We start from the raw sequence: 19,949 nt of genomic DNA on the forward strand, positions 1-19,949 counted from the left end.
GCATAGTGGCTAACATATTACGTAGAGTATACAGGTATCGTTTTGTTTATTTAAGCATCCATCATCTGTCATTTCAAAATGACTCCCCCAAAAGTTCCAGAGGAACTGTCACTTTGATCTCTGAACATGAACAGGCACAATCTGTGGATCAGCTGGCTTGTTTCGAGAGCACCCAGGGAGGGAGGTGGATTTTATTTTCAAAATGAGTTGCATTGGCAATGCTGGAGGGGGCCGATGGAGCTCCGTTTAGAATGACAAGAACAAACAGGATTACTGATATGTGGTTAAACTTAGACAGGAGCATGTAAAAAAATAAAATAAAAAAAATAAAAAAGGAGACGCATTCCAGCATCAGTGTCTTTTGTGAGAAGTCGGTTGATGTGCCAAGAAAAACTATCTATCTCTTGTTCTAGCCCTTGTATTTATAGAAGCTTTGGAACCTGGCATACAGAGCTAGGCCCAGCCCGCCTTTCAGCCGTCTATCTGCTGTGTGTGAGCACCTTACAAAGAGCATTTGTAGGAAGACCTTAAGGGCAAACTATTTCATGAATCATAGGCCATAAACTAACCGATTCGGAATTCAAATCACCTTTGTAAGCTTAGCCTTCTGGCGATATTTCACCCCAAAAAACGATTAACAGTATTCTGATTCAGTGGTAGATTAATTGCTCTCGTTAAACAAAACAGAAGAGACAAAGATGTTGAAGGAGGTTAAAATAGTGTATTTTACCTCGTGACCTCATCGAGACATTCAGGGGGCTTGGCGAAGCGTTGTAGGTGTTGGTCTGACAGTGTCAAGGTTGCCGACGTGAATCCCACTTGGCAACCGCCGAAAGTCACAACAGCAATATTTGCCACGGCTGAAGTCAGAGTCCAGTGACATTGTCGACTACACCGTCAATCCCTGGAGCTGTTTATACACATCAAAGGCATACTGGAGCCCCTGTGAAATGTACAGTATTCCATTTAGTTCCAACATGCCCTGTCAGATTTAGGCCATTGGGTGCTTAACCTTTGGTCTCTTTCTTTTAAAAAAAAAAAGCAGTTTTAACCTTTTTTTTCATACAGGAAGAGAATATTGTACGACTGTACCTCACATTCTACACTTTTTATGACATTTTGTTTTCGAGCCATGTGGCGGTAAAGTTACGTTATTCCAATGGTATGAATCTAACGTTTTACAAACTCGTCTATCAAGCTATGTGAAACACAAATAAAAACGCCGCGTTTTTGAACGCTGATATCGTCTTAGTGGTTTTTGTGAAACTGTGAAAAGAAAAATGTTTATAACAAATCCATTGCCAACTGTATTGATGCTGAATGTCCAATTCAAGTAAAATAATAGCCTACTTGAAAGGAAGAAAGAAAGAAAGCAAGAAAGAAAGAAAGAAAGAAAGAGAGAACACTCGAGTAAAGCTTAGCAGATACCATATCGGGGTTAGCTATCTATAAATCTTTCGATGGCCATTCCTTGGGGAAAAGGTTTAGGACAAGATCAAAGACTCTTTCCTTTTTTTTCTGTCTTTTCTCTCCTTCTCCCTCTCTCTCTCTCTCCCTCTCTCTTTGACTTGAATTATTCCATTACAGGCAGAATGTGACATAATTACCAAAGACGGTGGTAGTGGAGTCTCATCAGGATTACCGCCCTCTGTGGCCTTTGGTACCCACGGTCGTCCAAACGAGACAGCAGCTCCAACACAAAGCCCTCAATGAACAACCCGTGCAGATGGGCCTGGGGCCAGCTCTCCCGCCCGAGATCCCTCGTCAGTCAGACCGGGAGTGAATTAATCCACCTCCAAAACAAGTCCTAATCAAAACAACACAGCCACGGCAAAATGTATCGATATATATATACAGTATATAAACAGTATATATATATACAGTATATTAACAGTAGTATGTGAAATAGAAGGCAATTTCAAAACACGGTGGTGGTCCGGATGTTGGTGTGTTGGTTTCTGCTCTGAGGCAGCGACAGCGTACGTCCGTACCGCATGTTATTATGTTGATACGAAGCGACGCCGGCGGTGGAGGAGATTGAGAATATGCCGAACATTAATCCTCCTTATCCTGCTGTTAGGCCAGGGTGTGTCCTCAGACTGCTGTAATAGTCGGCAATGAGAAGCTTGAGTAAACACAATCAATGGAGGACACCAGGATATGCACCGCCGAGACTTCCGAAATCTCCCCCTCCCCTTTATCCCCCCCCCCCCCCACACACACACACACACACTTCCAGCGTTCACTTAAATGCCCCAACCTTTGTGAGTTCCAAGCAAATTACAAGCCGCTACAATGGTATTGATCGGATATTATAAGTGGACGGGGCGATGATTGGGAATGTTATCACCGATCCAGGGGTTGTGTTGAGATACAAAACTGTGACTCTCTTCCCCTCTCTCTCTCTCTCTCTCTCTTTCCATCTCTCTCTCTCTCTCTTTCTCTCGCTTGTGGATTACAATCTCTTCATCCATTATTAATGAAGTTAAACTACTAGTGGCATGCTGAATGTGCTGCATGGGAGATCTGTAGCTAATCCAGCGCAAAACAGCCCCAGTCACATAATGAAGGAAAAAAAAGCACAAATGTCAACAGTTTCACACAGGGACTGGATTAGACACCCCCTCACCCCCTCACCCATACACACGCACACACACACGCTCTCTCTCTCTCACACACACACACACACAATTACTCTCTCACACACACACACGCAAACACTCTCTCTCTCACACACACACACACACACACACATACATACAAACACTCTCAAACACACACACACACACACACCTTTCACTGGCGGTTCCTCACCCACAGATAAGTGCTTTGAGAAGGCAAGACGATTACCCTGGTTAAGGCATGGAATATAATATATGGAATATAATATATAATATATGCCATTTAGTTGACGCTTTTATCCAAAGCGACCTACATTGCAGTGAGTGCATACATTTCAGTATATATGGTCCCAGCAGGAATCAAACCCACAACCTAAGCGGAGGACCACTGCATGTCTCCTGTCTCTCTGTTGTCCTTCCTCAACGTGCATTGTAGTTGTATTTCATTGGCCGCCACGGTAGCGTGGATACACACCAGTACTGCCAACTCCATAGGAGGGTCTACAGGACGTACAGTACCAGTGAAAAGTTTGGACACAACTTGCCAAGAGTGTGCAAAGCTGTCATCAAAGCAAAAGGTGGCTACTTTGAAGAATCTAAAATATAAAACATATTCTGGGTTTTTTAACACTTTTTTGTTTACTACATAATTCCATATGTGTTCCTTCATAGTTTTGATGTCTTCAATATTAATCTACAATGTAGAAAATAATAAAAATAAAGAAAAACCATTGAATGAGAAGGTGTGTCCAAACTTTTGACTGGTACTGTATCTACAGTACCAGCACACAGAGATAGAGGGCAGATCTTTATCAACGCTAGGTGAACAGGAAGGTTATTGTGTTACAGTGGGGGGCAATGGGGCATCTGGCAATTGCATAGTTATATGTTATGCTGTAGTAATCTACTATGGGGTCGATACACACACACGCACACACACACACACACACACATGTCATTCAGGCTAGTGGAACACCATCAACAGAAACCAATAGGTGGATGTGAATTACATGGGTCTAGCAAAACCTTTTCATTCACTCTTCTCTTTCCCTCTCCTTTACTCTGTCTCTCTCTCTCTCTCTCTCTCTCTCTCTCTTATTCCCTCTTACTCTCACCATATCACTTTTCCTCTCTCCTGCTCCTCTCTTCTTCCTTCCTTCCTTCCTTCCTTCCTTCCTTCCTTCCTTCCTTCCTTTCTCTATCTGTCTATCTCTCTTAACCCTCCTCTTCTTCCTTCCTTCTGTCTCTCTCTGTCTCTCTCCCTCTCTCTCTCTCTTTCTCTCTCTCTCTCTATCTCCTTCTCTCTCTCTCTCTCTCTGCCACAGTAGACCAATTAAGGCTAAGCTGATTCCGATTGTGTCCTGCGTTCCACCTGAGGTATGTGGCCGGGGAGTTGGTGTGTAGCTGATCTGTTTTACATGTTATTGACGAGGCTAAGGCATCGTGGTCATTTTAACACACCAATTTCATTCTTGGCCAGTTTCCCCTTCGGCGGGTTAGTGGCAGGTCCTCATTGATTTTTCATACCATTGATCAGCGTCTGCTTGAGCAATTTATTGGTCCCATCGCATCTGTGATTAAGACCGTCTCGGCGTCCGTATGTACGTGCCGATGTGTATGTTGATCATTATTTCACAAGCTTGGGTCTGTGGATGTTCCTTCCTAACTAAGAGGGGTAGCTAGCGATATTGTTGGGCATTGCGGTTTAAGGGCATAGGCTGACATTCCGCACTCCATTCCATGCATTGCAATGAGCCCCGTCCTCCGATGTCTACCTCCACCTGCCTCTCCTCTACCTCCACCAGCCTCTCCTCAACCTCCACCAACCTCCACCAGCCTCTCCTCTACCTCCACCAGCCTCTCCTCTACCTCCACCAGCCTCTCCTCTCCCTCCATCAGCCTCCCCTCTACCTCCACCAGCCTCCCCTCTACCTCCACCAGCCTCCCCTGGTCTACCTCCACCAGCCTCCCCTCTACCTCCACCAGCCTCCTCTCTATCTCCACCAACCTCCCCTGGTCTACCTCCACCAGCCTCTCCTCTACCTCCACCAGCCTCCCCTCTACCTCCACCAGCCTCCCCTCTACCTCCAGCCTCCCCTCTACCTCCACCAGCCTCTCCTCCACCTCCACCAGCCTCTCCTCTAGCTCCACCAGCCTCCCCTCTACCTCCACCAGTCTCTCCTGGGTTGACCGGTGACATTTTCTTTTCAGGGACATTTTGATTCACGCTGGTCCAAAAGCAATGTCATGTCCTTGGTCAAAAGAAATACAGATCGTCTTGTTAAACTGACCAGTAGAGACAGCAGCTAATGCGTTCACATGTAAACTTGGACCCCGGCTTTAATTCAGAGTAATCCTCGTTCATTTGAAGTATCCTAGCGTATGAGATGTGAGATTAATATTAGGGCAGCCGGGGGCCAAAACCACCATGACATCAGAGGTTCATTTTCTTTGGACCTCAAGGATGGGGATAATTACAAAGAACACAGAGGCAAACAGCTGAGTACTTTTTAAATATACGCTGCATTAGTTAGGGAGCGCAGGCAGCCATGTAAGTCATTTATGGGCCTTTCTATTAAACTCAAACCACAGCAGCCTGTGAAAGTGGACTGAAGTAGTGCAGCGTCTTCCCCTTTGGTGTTGTGACACAGCTCGGGTAATAAGGATCAGCCTGAAAGCCTTCAACAAGCTCAAGAGGCTATCCGAGACTCATCCTTCTAATTTGGTTAATTTACAGGCAGCTTTTTTTGTTATTAATGCGCTTAAGAATACTGCTCTGCAAATTGAAATACACAAAAAATATTGTCGTCACTGAAGAGGGTGGTAGCAGCGTGTGTCTAATCTCTCTTTCTCTCTCTCTCTGTTTTTCTCTCCCTCTCTCTATCTCCATCTCTCTCTCTCTCTCTTTTGCTCTCTCTTCCTTTTTCTCCCTGCCTCTTTTCCTCTCTCTCTCTCCCTCCGCCCTTCCCTCTCTCTCTCTCCGTCCCTGCCTCCTTCCCTTGCTCACAACACAGCGATGGTAGAGGAGTTACACCCACAATAAAGCAGACTTCCAGGCCATTACTTTCTGTCTAACATATTAGCAGTACATAAACTGATTTGTTTAAAGATTTGTGGCTTTGGAAACACCAATTTGAATCCAAATTTTATTACACGGCCACAGAGAGCCGGCCAGACAGAACGCAAGGCGACAATCACATGTGGTTTTGAGGCTGACGCAGAGCAAAAAAACCATCAACCCAGTTTTCTCAGGCAAAGAACACTCCTGAAATAATCTGTCTACTTCATGTCCACATTACCGAAGGCTGAAACAGGGATTTGAAGTCACAGGATGGATGGTGCACCATATGGTGTCATCATACCAGGGTTGGTATGTTTGATTCATGGGGGGGTTGGGGGCGTGGGGTGTGTGTGTGTGTGTGTGTGTGTGTGTGTGTGTGTGTGTGTGCGTGTGGGTTGTTGTTTTTTTGGGGGGGGGTTAATATGGATAGTGGATGGTGGATATCAACCTGGGATAGAAAATTATTCAAAACACTGATTTTCAAAGATTAGACAGTGAAAGGAGGTTAGCATGCAAACTGTATTTGCTGGTTTTCAGATTTGGGTGCGATTTAAAACTCCACTTTAATCGATTCCTCATGGCCCGATCTGGATAGGACTTTAATGACTCTAAACTGGGGCATGAAAAAGAATTTGTTATGCCAAACTATTTATCCTACATGTCAGGAGAAATGAAGTACTCTGGAAATAGTCTCATAACACGTTGTGTCAGGGTGCGATATTAATGATACTGAGAGGCAGAATAGAGGGAAATGTGTGATGCAAGGCCAAATATTTCAATATCTCAACTCCTCTGCTTATTCTGTGTGAGTATTTGCTAGTGCTGCAGTATACCTACAGGTGAGCGATTATTTTATTAAGCAGTGATGAATTCTACACTAGAAGTGTTATACAGCCATCCAAATTAATGGTCGTCATTTGGCTGAACTGAAAAATTCATCAAATCCTGGGTGAGGAAGAGCAGAGAGATATCTCAGAGGTAGAATTCTCTCTCTCCCCTTTCTGAAGGCCTGAGAATTAACATTCAGTTGGTTCCTCTGATTGTATTTACTGCTCTGCATTCAAATGATCTGGCACATTAGGGAATATGATATATATGTCTGCCCTATGGCTACACTTATATGTCTGAAAGGGCATTCACTGCCCAACACGCTGAGCAACCAAATGAGCATCCAGATAGTAGGCTTTGCATATGGAAATGCTATTATTAATGTAACTATATATGTAAGGGCATATAATAGCCTTAATCCCAAAATCATAAACTCAAATTCTATATTAAAATATTGTTATATATATTTATATATGAATATGTAATATTGCATCACTGATAGATGAATTGCATACACTTGTTCTGCACACAATGAAGGCCATGCGTGCGCATTAGATATTCTTGGAGAAGGCGCGCGCTGTCTGATAAAACACATGAAAGGGAGAACGTCTCGCTGAGTTCCATAGGGTATGCGCAAGTAAAAGTTTAAAAAATGTGTCCAACTGTATTGCTGTCGGCAGCTGAACGGGGAAGCAAAGTGGTTGATGTGCTATTTAACAATCAGGAGAGCGCCCAGGTCACCTCGATTCTCACATCACAGCCCTATCAGACATGCTTTCAAGTGTCCTCCCGCGTCGCCAAAGATGACAACAGAGAATCGATAAGTGCTTGAAATGAAAAGAAGGCGCCGGTTTGCCCCCGAGGCGAAAGATTTCATAGCACACAGCCTTTTCTGAACTTCAGCCATTCCTTTGCACCTTTTTTTTCTTCTTCGTGAGAAAGAGAAGGCGCGCTCTCTCTCTTTTTTTTTTTTTTTTTTTTTAATTCTCCGCAGATGAAGGTAAGCGTGGTAAGGACGTGTCTCTCAAGACGCCGCCTTTCCCCTCCTGTATGATATGACTGGGGATGGGCGTGCGGAGGCAGCGGAGTGACTGCAAGGTTGATGTTTTCTGTAAGAATAGCGATGTGGGATTTGAAATTATGCGCGTTTACCACACAGGCAGATCAAACGTAATACGTGTGAATAGGTCATCTTTAGATAAATGCAGTGACCTCTTATTATGAGGGCGTCGCTGAATTGATTATACATATTATTTTATTATGGGCTACATATTATTATTTTTACGTGGTTGTTGTTGTATTTGTATATTATATATGATATAGGATTATGCATGGGCCTAAACTACGAAAATGTTTTTAGGCCTTTGACCGGCCGTCACGCAAAAAATCACCCCTCATAAATAAGAGTATAATTGATTTCCTGTGTTTATAGATGGAACAAACATAATCGGATTGCGTCGACACATTACGCTGTTCAAACGCCTTCTAAACACGCACATGACAGGCCTGTGTAACATATCTGCAACACATGCCATTACACACGCACATCTAATGCACGCACATTTCACCCACAAAAGACTACGTTACAAATGTGTTTCAAATGTCATGCGATGCTGCGATGCCTGCATCTCTAAATGAGAGGGACCGATGTGGAATAGCATAAGATATACCCAGGGCCTTTTGTCGTGAGCTTGTCTGTGCTTCAATGCCTCCTTGCCGCGAAATTCCCGTGTGGTTGCGCGCATTAATGACTTGTTTAATGGGAGTATGACTAAAAATGTAAAAGAAGGATTAGGCACGTGAAAAACGTAGGTCCGGTACGCTTGGCTCACTTAAGATGCGGATGGAAATTCTGTATCTTGTGGATCTATAAAGAGCATCTGTTCATCTACATACAACAACCGAGACACTACGACATCACGTCTAGCACGACAGGAATACGGCGATTTAAAATATAGGCCTTTATGATTTTTGAATCAGTGTCTAAATTGAGTTACACCAAAGATCTTCAATTTAAAAAAATCACAGGCTAAAAATTATCCACTTTGAACAGGCAATTAGATTATGTAAATAATGTCATAATTGAACATTTGGTATTGGACTGTACAATTTGAGCACTGAAGTTGTAATCTGTTTTCAAACACAGTACTTCGTGATAACATCAAACATTATCGTTGCACCTGTCAATGTAATTATGATTTATACATGTGGCTCCAGAATAAAGTCAGACTATCAATTCAATAATAAGAATAAGGACTATTTGGTCAGTTATATCTGAGAACTCACCATGTTTAGTCCCTTCGAATGGCTTGTTTATTCTGAAAATTATACACAAATGCAATGGTTTTACGAGGAAGATCTTAATAGTTTTGATTCTAACCGACAGACTAGTAGTAAAACATGGAAATCTCACCCGGACGAGCATTAATTAACAACGACAGAGCAACAAACAGAGAGCAACAATAATACAAAAAAACGTTTATTTATCTGGTGCATATGAAATATGCTTTTCCGTATCATCTAATCGAAAAAAGATGTAGGAATAAATGTGTTTTAACGGCAAATATGCCTATGCCTAGTCAAAGCTATAAACATATAGTTTAGTTTATTTTATATTTTATTGTTTTAAGTAGAGCGCTTCTTAGTTTTCACTCTGTTTGACTTCACACGCACGTATACGCAGACATACACAAACACACCCACTAAAGCACACACACACACACACACACACACTCCCACGCGCTCCTTCTCAAAGCTCGAGAGAGAGGAAAAACGCGCCACTCCTGGAGTGTGTGTCTGGAGAAAAAAGTTGTTGAGTCTGAGGACGAACCAAGGAGAGCGACTGACCTACTGACGGGACGACGCCTGCTTCGCTGTTTCTAACCGCGCCGCAACTAGACGCTAATATACGCGCATATACGATACAATCTCGTACAAGGCGTCACATTTTGATCAGATAAGCGGAAAAGATATCGACGCATCGCTGTTACTATATTGGAGGGTGAAACTTTAATATTTTGGACCTATAACTTCGCGGTTCCTCAGGTTCTTATTGGAGGGCGATAAGCGTAAACCATCGGTGTGGAATTTACCTCTTATCCAAACAAGAATAAAAGAGAAAGAGAGAGAGAGAGACGGGTGAAAAACGCTGGTGTCTGCTACTACTGGTGAGTACGGAGGCCAGTCTGAACCGAGATGTGAGTAAATGTGAGTGGAGGAATTCGTTCCACCTCGGGTTAGCCTTTTCGGGGTAATCTGTAAAAGTCTGATGTGAATTTCATCACCAGTGCGGTCAGAAAGGTAACGGAAAGGGACATGATAAGTGAGTTCGTGGCAGGTTTCACCTTACAAGCCCGGGATGAGGATAATGATGTATCGTTAGCACTGAATGGAAGAAAGAATGTGTTAGACTTCATGGTTTCTCGCCTCTGATTAATACAGAAACATATGGCTAGACGTTATCCATCCCTCGTATGATATACCGACCGAGTCTGGTCGTGTTTATGGTGTAGGATAGTTGGTTTTAAAACTCAATATTGTTACTCTAGATTCATATATACTATACTATAGTCTATGTCTACACCACCGTCACTTGAAATAGGCTACACTTCTACATTGGGTATGCTGATTTTATTCATAAGTTGTCATGCAAGTTATGCCTCAAATATAAGATAATCACATTCAACAATTGGTTGTGAAGTTTTAGACTGATTGCACATCAATCACATTCTTCATCTAGATCTGGTTGCATTCTTTATCTCTGACGCGAGGTATCTCAGATTGAAGGAAATGGAGCCCACCGAAATTGGCATGGGTTATTAAAGAGGGAAGAAAATCACTGTATCTCACAACTGACAGGTCTATACATTCAAATTGTGCATCTTTTATGTCAATTTTGTTACTGTGTTCTACTTACCTTAGAAATGATCAATTTAATGGCACACGACATTTAAACGTATATTTGTTTCTTATTCTGACACCAGTGGAAGCACTCTTCTAGTTTCATCACAACTAGGCTAAAAATTATTTATAAATATCTGTTAAGATTAAATACATAATATGATATCATATAGGCTAGATTATATATTATATATATATATATTATTTTACAGTAAAAAACAAAAAAAAACATGACAATTAAAATATAACTTTTATATTATAATCATAATACACATAATTAAAAATTAATATATAATTAATTATAATTATAATAATGATAATATTGTTATAATTATTATTCAAACCAATACTATGGCTATACTGGTAGCCTACAGTAGGCTATAGGCCTAGTAATTATAGTGGTTGACATTATGAGAGTTTTACAAAGCCCTGATATCCCGTAATTACTAATGATTGAAAATGATTTTCAGTTGGTAAAATATGGCGACTTCTTACAGATCTTAAACCCTTCAAAACAATTGCTTAGTCCGTACATACTGTATGTCCATGCACTTTTTAATATTGGGCAATATAATTATTGTTTCAAGTATTACCAAATTATTACATCGTAAAAATGTATCGAAAATAAATTAAATCGAATGAATATAGTGAATGGAACTGGCAATTCCATTTGTTTTGTTCATAGACAGGCCTCCAATAGCTATAGAGCATTGGCTTACTTCTGTGGCTTATTTCTTTAGAGGGCCGTATTTTATATCCTGAACCTAAATCTCCCAACTTTAACACACTTTTGTCATATGAACTTCGTTTTAGATATTCCTAAATAATCAGGATTTTAATTGTACTTCTAGAACGTTGTGAATGTCATTTCCGACCTCATCTCAGCGGAGCAGCGACGTCTGAAATATTGAATGAAACCTCATTACCGCCACTGATTAGATAACACGGGGGCTTCGCCGTAACCTCGCACCTCCAGCCTGACTCCCCATATTTCATATCACGGTGGAATACACGAGGACCTGCTCCACTAAAACCGGGGTTATCCAGGTACACACCGTGTAAAACTTAACCTACGATGTCTTCACTCCTTCGGAATAAAAAACCACAGATGTCGAGCAGGTGAGGCGACTACCGCTTTCCGTGCAGAGCAAGGCGTGCCGGGAGAGAAAAAGAATGAGGGAAAAACGGTTAACAGCATGATTGCATGCAAATTTCCCCCATCTTGAATTATCATAAGCAAACAGTGGAAGCCTGGACTAATAAAATCCCATCTGTGTTACTTCATATCGAGTTAGTATAGAGCTGCGATAATGAATTTTGTAATATCCCTCCGACAGACATCTCAATCAGACACTAATCCCGTGACTTTACTGCGGAATCACTCAACTTTCCAGCACCCAAACTGCTGCCGCTTGGCACAAACACGGCTCCGCTCCGGGGCGAGGTGTGTGGGGTGTGTGAGCCGCTGTAGAGGGTTGCAGTGCGGGGCTTTCAAATGCTGATGATATGGGGCTCAAAGCTAACTGTCGAAAATAGCCTAATAGGCCTACAGGCCTGTCTTCCGTCATCCCAATATCATGAAATAGCCCACTGAAGTAGCCTACAGAGATTAGTGGGCCTACATTATTGAGTAGCCTATTAAGTCAACATGTGTATACCTGTTTGTGGCTGTATTGTTTAAGAGGCTGTGTCTGGTTGAGTGGGAACATAAGATTGTGACTAATAAGGAAACAAAGTAACGTCTCAGTATTGTGATATTCTCTTTATTTTTTCAGAAGCCGTTTCCCTTATTGTGAAAATGGACTCCCACTGCCGTAAGCTTGCCTCAACTTGTGCACAAATAGGTGAGTATCGGTCTAAATCTGGTAATTCTACCTCCACACCTCAATTACAAATCCACCCTCTACAACCTTGAAAGAAATTAAAGTTTCACCCTATAACATTTTTTGGGGGTTGAAAGTTCTAGCAGCATTATGTTCATGGTCAGGCCGTGGCTGGGGGAATTGAGATCTATTTAAGCGCGCTATTTCTCTTTGTATACCGTTGTCAATTCGTGTGACAGGTCCAGCAGAATTATCTACGTTGCCTGTATTAGTGGGACCGGTAGACTGGGGTTGAGCAACGGAGTTCATTTGGAAAGATGGAAGACTTGTACTGTCTTAGAAGGACCCCTGGTGGTGGGTTGTGGAAGTTCAGTGGTGCGACGCTGGACTGGAAAAGGCAGTAATCTCCAGTTTTAAATCACGTCAGTTCTGTACAAAAAATAATGTCAGTTCTGCACAAAAAATAATGTCAGTTCTGTACAAAGTTCTGTACAAAAATAAACAGAGTGTGATCATGGCCTCTAGCAATATTCATCCAATCTTACTTTGTTGTTTAAGTATTCTTCATGTATTTAATATAATGCCGAACTGTGGCCTATTTTCCAAATAAGCCTATTGTTGGCTTGGTGAAGATTCCCATGGAAATCAATCTATATTTGTAAAATGATGTTTTCCTAATGAATATCCATATCATATGACTTGTCATATGTTATGGCCCATATCAATTAGGACCAGATATCGTGAAACATAAGTTCAAGTAAATGTGTAAAACTGGCAAAAATCTGGAAATCTGGCACCATGGTCCATTCCGTCGGGCGTAGCGCGACAGAATGTTTTAGCCCGCTTTTAATGTACATGGGGCCAGCTCAATAAGGTTGGGCTTGATTTAATTTCTCATGTAGTCAGAAAATAACATCGAATCTTGTCTAAGTGCTAAATGCACCACCAGTTACTCCTCATTTACCTCATTCAGCCATGCTCAGCGGTGCTAAGTGACAGCGGGCGGGGTGCACTTGGCTGCGTGTTGCTGCTGCTTGAACGAGGACACGTCGGATCGCTCATTGATTAACAATAATAAGATAAATAGAAAGACATAATTATATGAGGTGTGCAATGATGAGCCAACGAGGCTCACGCGGAGTGAAGAGACTCTCAAGCGACCTGGTTATTGGCGATCTCTTCTCCACTGTTGTACAGCGGCTGTAATATATGCAGGCCTTGTTAGATTGACTCCAGGGAAAACTAAATGTATAATGAAAGCTTATTCGTGAGGAGGAATATACTAATGGAAGAATGTGATGTCCCCTTAATCCTATGTAAAAAGCCTTGTCGTCTCCTCTGTATTGACTGAATAGCTAATGAATGGGCCTCTATGGCGCAGTAAGCCGCAGAAGAGAGATAAAGCATTCTAAAGGTAGAAATGAAGAGGAACGCCGTAATCCACTGTGAATCTAGTGTTATTTTTCATATATTATATATATAACTGAGCAATCAACATTTCCCTAATAACACAACGGTATTATTATAATAATAATCACTTATTATTATCATCATAATTTTATATATATATATATATATATATATATATATATATATATATATATATATATATATATATATATATATATATATATATATATGATATACAATAATAATATTAATACTACTACTACTACTAATAATAATAATAATAATAATAATGTATGTAATAGTAAATTACCTGCAAAATAACCAATTATATATATAGTGAAGACTAGTTATATATATATATAGTAAATTAGATGTAAAATAACCAATAGTTAAATGTCCAGAGGGGGTTCAAACGCACAACATCCACCTGCCGGGGAGGGCACGCGAATACACAGGCGCGAGTGCGGAATTAAATGACGCAGTAAAGACGTATATATATATATATATATATATATATATATATATATATATATATATATATATATATATATATATATAGGAGGCATATCTTCAGTCCAGGACTGCATACATTAACCTCCGGATACATGTGTACAGTCGGGTGGCTAAACACACAAGGCAGTCTAAGCAGCGTTATTCTGTTATAACTCTATCTAACGGAGGAATAACCCCACCCTTGGTTTTGACAGCTCTCCCTCTCTCTCTCCCTCTCCCCCCTCCCTCCCTCTCTCCCTCCCTCCCCGGTCCACGGCTCCCCCGTAAGACTGCAAATGAGGTGTATATCAAGGGCTTTCACGGGATTAGCTCGGTAACGTCTTAGTAGCGGCCGTATTCACGAGAAAGGGGAGGATAGATGCGTGATGATGGCTAAATATTCAGCAGTTTATAGGACTATACTTTTATCAAGGATGCAGGACGCAACAATTATAATTAAATGCAATTGAAATTGAAGTTACTATTGTTATTATTATTAGTATTATTGTTTAGTAATAATATTATAATATTGAAATTATAATACATAATAATAATAATATTAATATGAATAGCTTAATAATAATAATAATAATAATAATAACAATAATAATAATCATAATAATCATAATGGTTTAAATTATCCGGGCCTATTTGATATATGCATGCCACCCAGGTATAGACGTTATCTCTATTATCTTCTATCTATATCAATGTTTCTCTAATAAAGGTTAGGCAAATGTGTCTCGGTTTTCCGTGTGCAGGAGCCTCCATAAAGGTGCATCCAAGACGGTGTCGCAGCCACCTGTGCCTGTCTCACCAAAAGCCAAAAAGGTACCCCGTGTAGACATGCCCGTCCATTTTAGGCCGTACATGTTTACTTTGCGTTTAGGCGTCATGATCTTGAGGGAATTACTGGATATTCAACGGGGATATCAACTCAAAGTCCTTAAAAGTCCCTTCTTCACAATTCTTAAGCAAATTAGAGTCTTATCAGATTAAAAACCACTACACGCGGACTATCTGGTAACCACCGAGAGGACCGATAGGCCCAGTTAAGCACCGAGATAAAATACGTCATTTTACAGATTGAAACGGTCCAGGGTAAACCAAAGCCCTGAGTTTGTGTCTCATTGCTTGGTGACAAATTATGCTAAATGGGTAATTAACACTGCATTGTGTCGTTTGACTTCCGATGTGATTGATGTGGCTATTCATCATGTGGTGTGTACAACTCGAAATGGGTCCAACTTGAAAATGACAACATCAACTACTATTTAAATTATTATGATTATTTTACGTATGTCCTCGCCGTGGTAGATGTGTTCTTTTGCGCATTGCACAGATAACTGCTTATGTGCTCAGCTCCATCCATGATGTCTGTTGTTTGTGTTGCTCCAAAGGGCAGGTGTGAAATACGAATTACATTCGTGAACATGTAAACAAAAAAAAACGCATGACCATCTTTTCAAATGATTTCAACTTGATGTTTATAGGTCTTTAGATCTAATATATTTTCAATGGAATAATTTTTCATTCGAATCCCTTTGTACATCAGTGAGACTACAATGCACACAACGTAGGTGTCAATGGAACTGCGGAGTGTTTATAAAAGGGCCCTATTTCATAACACCAATGTGTAACCTGGATATTTGTATGTTGTTGTTTTTTTGTCTTGGGGGGCTGTACAACGGCCACCTGGTGCCGTCGCGAGCACACCGTGCGCCCCATCTCTTTACATGCTTTTATTTGGAAGACAAATAAGCAGCAACCCCGCATAAACACATTGGCGGACATGTCTTGCTTCTCTGCTCGCCGGTTGGCTGAGCGACCCGTCATGTCCGCATTGACGGCCTGTCAGAATAGGGGCGGGCTCTGGGTGACGTCAAAGCCTAGAGAGAGGCACCGTTGGATAGCCGGGGCGCAGGGAACAGCTGAAAGGAACAGCGAGCGGCGGAGAGAGAGAGAGAGAGAGAGAGAGAGAGAGAGGGAGTGAGAGAGAGAGAGTGTGTGTGTGTGTGTGTGTCTGGATCTAATATCATACCTACCTGTCCTTGTCACTCTGATACTCGGCGCTGCTAGCGGTATCACCACAGATATCTATTCGCTCTTGCTTCAGTCCAAAAAGCGCCGTTGTTCGCCTCCGACGCGAGAATAATGTCGGGTTTCTTTTAAGACATTTTAAAGCCGTTTGTACTGTACAAGGGTTGGTTTTTAACTTCATTGGAGTCGCGAGTTGGGGAACTTAATCTGCCTCTGACAGCGAGCTGAGAGCTTTCTCCCATCTATGAACTCTATGAAGGATCCTTTGAATCTGGACCATCACCACCCTCACCACCACCACCACCACCTCTCCGGGAATAAACTCGCTTCAACGCACCACACGGCAGCAGCAATGGCCTCCAGCCTGCAACCGTTGCAGCGGTCTATAGACTCGAAACACCGGTTAGAGGTGCACACAGTGTCGGACACTTCCAGTCCGGAGTCCGTAGGTAAGAATCATCTCCGCGGTGCGGATAATCTTTAGCGCATGGCGGTGCGGTGAGGGACTAACGTTTTTATGTTGATATCAAACAAAAGATGGACTCCCTCTAACCGATCCACCAAGGGAGGTCGAGGCGACGGAAGTTATTATTTCATGCATGCAAATACTTATTGGACACATCAAACATGACAGAGGATCCCCTTTGTTTGACAAAGTGATTGCGCGAAATAATTGCTGTGTGTGTGTGTGTGTGTGTGTACGCTGTAAGCCAACTCGACGCGGTATACTTGATTGTTTAGTTTCGGGTCTGGTGAAGTTGTATTTTTGCTGAAGAAGTAGGTAGCATTTTGTTTAATGTGTTTTAAGGTTGGAAAGATTAAAATACTTTTGAAGTTGTCCTATCGTAATACATTTGTAGGAGCCGAGTAACCTCTCTCCAGAAGTAGGCCATAGAAAATGACATATAGATCTCTTATATCACCAGATCACCAGTAATAACATTAATGTGTTTTGAAATAAAATAGAATAATATATTTCACCCAGACTTAAAGAGAAACGGCATATTAATTAATTCAGTTTCTTTTACATCCATATCCATATCCAAAATTGTGCAATTGTAACACCAAGACATGTTTGCCTTCCAAGTGACATTTAATCACAAAGTTACACCACGGGTTCAGATTTCACTACGGTACTCTTTATCACTCCCTGGGAATACTTGGCGCGCGTAAAGTGAAACCCAGACAACTGAATGATGTGTTTATCTCGTCCACAGAGAAAGAGAAGGGCCAGAGCAAAAACGACGACTCTTCAGATGACCCAAAGAAGAAGCGACAGCGGCGACAGAGGACTCACTTCACGAGCCAGCAACTCCAGGAACTGGAGGCCACGTTCCAGCGGAATCGTTACCCGGACATGTCCACGAGAGAGGAGATCGCCGTCTGGACCAACCTCACAGAGGCCCGCGTTAGGGTAAGTCCTCGGGAATAAATAAACAGGCTTAATGTGTATAATTATGGGTGATTTGTGTCATTCTTATTGAGTTCAGACAAGAACGTGAATTATTACGCACGGAAATTAAAACTTAACCCACAAATTACGCACCGCCACAACAATTTGGAAAATGATGCTGCGTTTGTGATTTCGTTGGTAAGCAACGCGTAAAGGCTTACAGGATTGTTTTCATAGGCCTCAGCTACTATCAGGTCTCAACACAATAGAGCTACTCGTAGCCTATGAAATTATATATGTATCCATAACTGGCGCATATATTTTCACTGAAAAGAATACTTATTAAAATAATCTTCATATTCCTGCAATGAATATAAATTATTTAAAAATAATAATAATAACAAAAATTGATACATGCTTTCACGATATGATTAAAACATAACTTTCAAAGCATGTTATACTTGCAAATCACGCATTGGCAAGAAAGGCCCACTAATGACATAGCCTATGGTGTTATAACCCTGTTGACTAACTAATTAGGGCGCGATCAGTTGTTTTTAGAGACAAAAGCGTCATTACAGCTTAATAACCCTGTTAACGGTCAGGGCTATTGACATTAGCCGTTGACAGATATGCTACCAGTCGTGTTAGCCTCCTCCGTCCGTGTGAAAGAGGTGCAAAGCTTGTATTTTGCGATTGTCGCCCCGGTGTTGTGTAATGAAGGCCGGCGTGATTGTCCCTGCCCCTGCCTCCGTCGAAGGAGGAGGAGAAGGAGGAATACACATCTACAGACACCACATTAGGACGGTTGGATGACAGCTAGGAACGCATGGATGTGTATTTGGATGTGTATCCAAGTAGAATCAAAGCAGATTGCGCCGCAGTATAGAGAGAGGGACTCTATTAGGTTTTTTTGTGTTTTTTTTTAAAAAGGGTTGAAATCAAATATGATTTCATCACAAGTTACGCTGCGCTTTAGCCTATACAGTGACTTTACAATAGCCATTTTGATCATATCAATTTACTGAAAAATAGACGATGGAGAAGACAAGTCCAAACCATGTTAATATGTTATCTTCATGCAGCATATATTAGATAGCATTAAGATGCATTTTGCAAATGATGTTAAATGATTGATAGTTGTAAGTATGATTTTGATTTAAGGCATAGGCTATGAATGCCACATTTGGTTTATGGCAGACAAGTAGGCTTTAGTCTTTAGCAATACATCGCTTACTTTTGTTAATTGCATTGCCCCGCATAATTAGGCCTAAATACTACTACTAGGCCTATTACTTTTTATGAAATAAAGCGAAGAGTACGTCATAATTGCGATATTCTTTAACAGTTCAGGTTTTTTCATTAACATTTTGTTTTGGTCTGTGTTGTTGTAGGTGTGGTTCAAGAACCGGCGAGCAAAATGGAGGAAAAGGGAAAGGAACCAGCAAGCCGAACTGTGCAAGAACGGCTTCGGTCCTCAGTTCAACGGACTTATGCAGCCTTACGAAGACATGTACCCCAGCTACACGTACAACAACTGGGCCGCCAAAGGGCTAACGTCGGCCTCTCTGTCGACCAAAAGCTTCCCCTTTTTCAATTCCATGAACGTCAATCCTTTGTCATCGCAGACGATGTTCTCCCCGCCGAACTCCATCTCCTCCATGAGCATGACCTCGAGCATGGTCCCGTCCTCGGTCACCGGCGTGCCTGGCTCGAGCCTCAACAGCCTCAATAACTTGAACAACCTCAGCAACCCCTCTCTGAATTCCGGGGTTCCCACGCCGTCCTGCCCCTACGCCCCTCCGACCCCTCCTTATGTGTACAGGGACACTTGTAACTCCAGTCTGGCGAGCCTGAGACTGAAAGCCAAGCAGCACTCGAGTTTTGGATACGCCACCGTTCAGAACCCGGGCTCTAATCTGAGTGCGTGCCAATACGCGGTGGATCGGCCTGTCTAATACCTGAGAACACGCGACCCCCCTCCAGTCACAGGAACGAGAGACTACTTTCTTTTTTTTCTTCTTTTTCCAAAAGGGCACTATAAAAGACTAAACCACTGAAACGAGCTAAACCGCGCCATGGAGTTTCAAACTTAAATGGAAGTAATTAGGCCATGTTTTTTTTTTCATTGAGTATTTTGTTCTGCGCCGGCGAGTGCAGAAATTAGGATACTTTATTTTCTAAGCTTGTTTATTTGAAAAACATTTTGGACGTTAATTGACTGAAAGGTTGTATATATATCTAAATATCATCTCCAGGTAATAGAGGCGAATGCTCTAGCTCTCTCGTCTTCTCAAAGTTCAATTTAACAACGCATGTGAAATCCCCTAAAGGAATAATGTTTTGCTTGCAAACAAGGGAATGTACATACTGAACGCACC

The 19,949-nt window shown here is 41.8% G+C and overlaps 1 protein-coding gene and 1 pseudogene across 2 annotated transcripts in view; one reads left to right on the forward strand and one right to left on the reverse strand.

Annotated features, from left to right (window-relative positions):
• The window catches only part of LOC310815657, a 191,030-nt pseudogene that overhangs the window by 132,210 nt on the left and 38,871 nt on the right, over positions 1-19,949 (reverse strand). The window lies entirely within an intron of this gene.
• On the forward strand, positions 16,420-19,526 carry pitx2 (paired-like homeodomain 2; the record flags this gene model as incomplete). Its single annotated transcript, XM_083685889.1, has 3 exons — positions 16,420-16,624; positions 17,393-17,589; positions 18,963-19,526. 3 exons carry the CDS (start codon positions 16,420-16,422, stop codon positions 19,524-19,526), a joined length of 966 nt encoding a protein of 321 aa, XP_083542015.1.

This window comes from Argentina silus, assembly GCF_951799395.1.
Source record: "Argentina silus genome assembly, chromosome: 15".
Taxonomy (NCBI): Eukaryota; Metazoa; Chordata; class Actinopteri; order Argentiniformes; family Argentinidae; genus Argentina; species Argentina silus.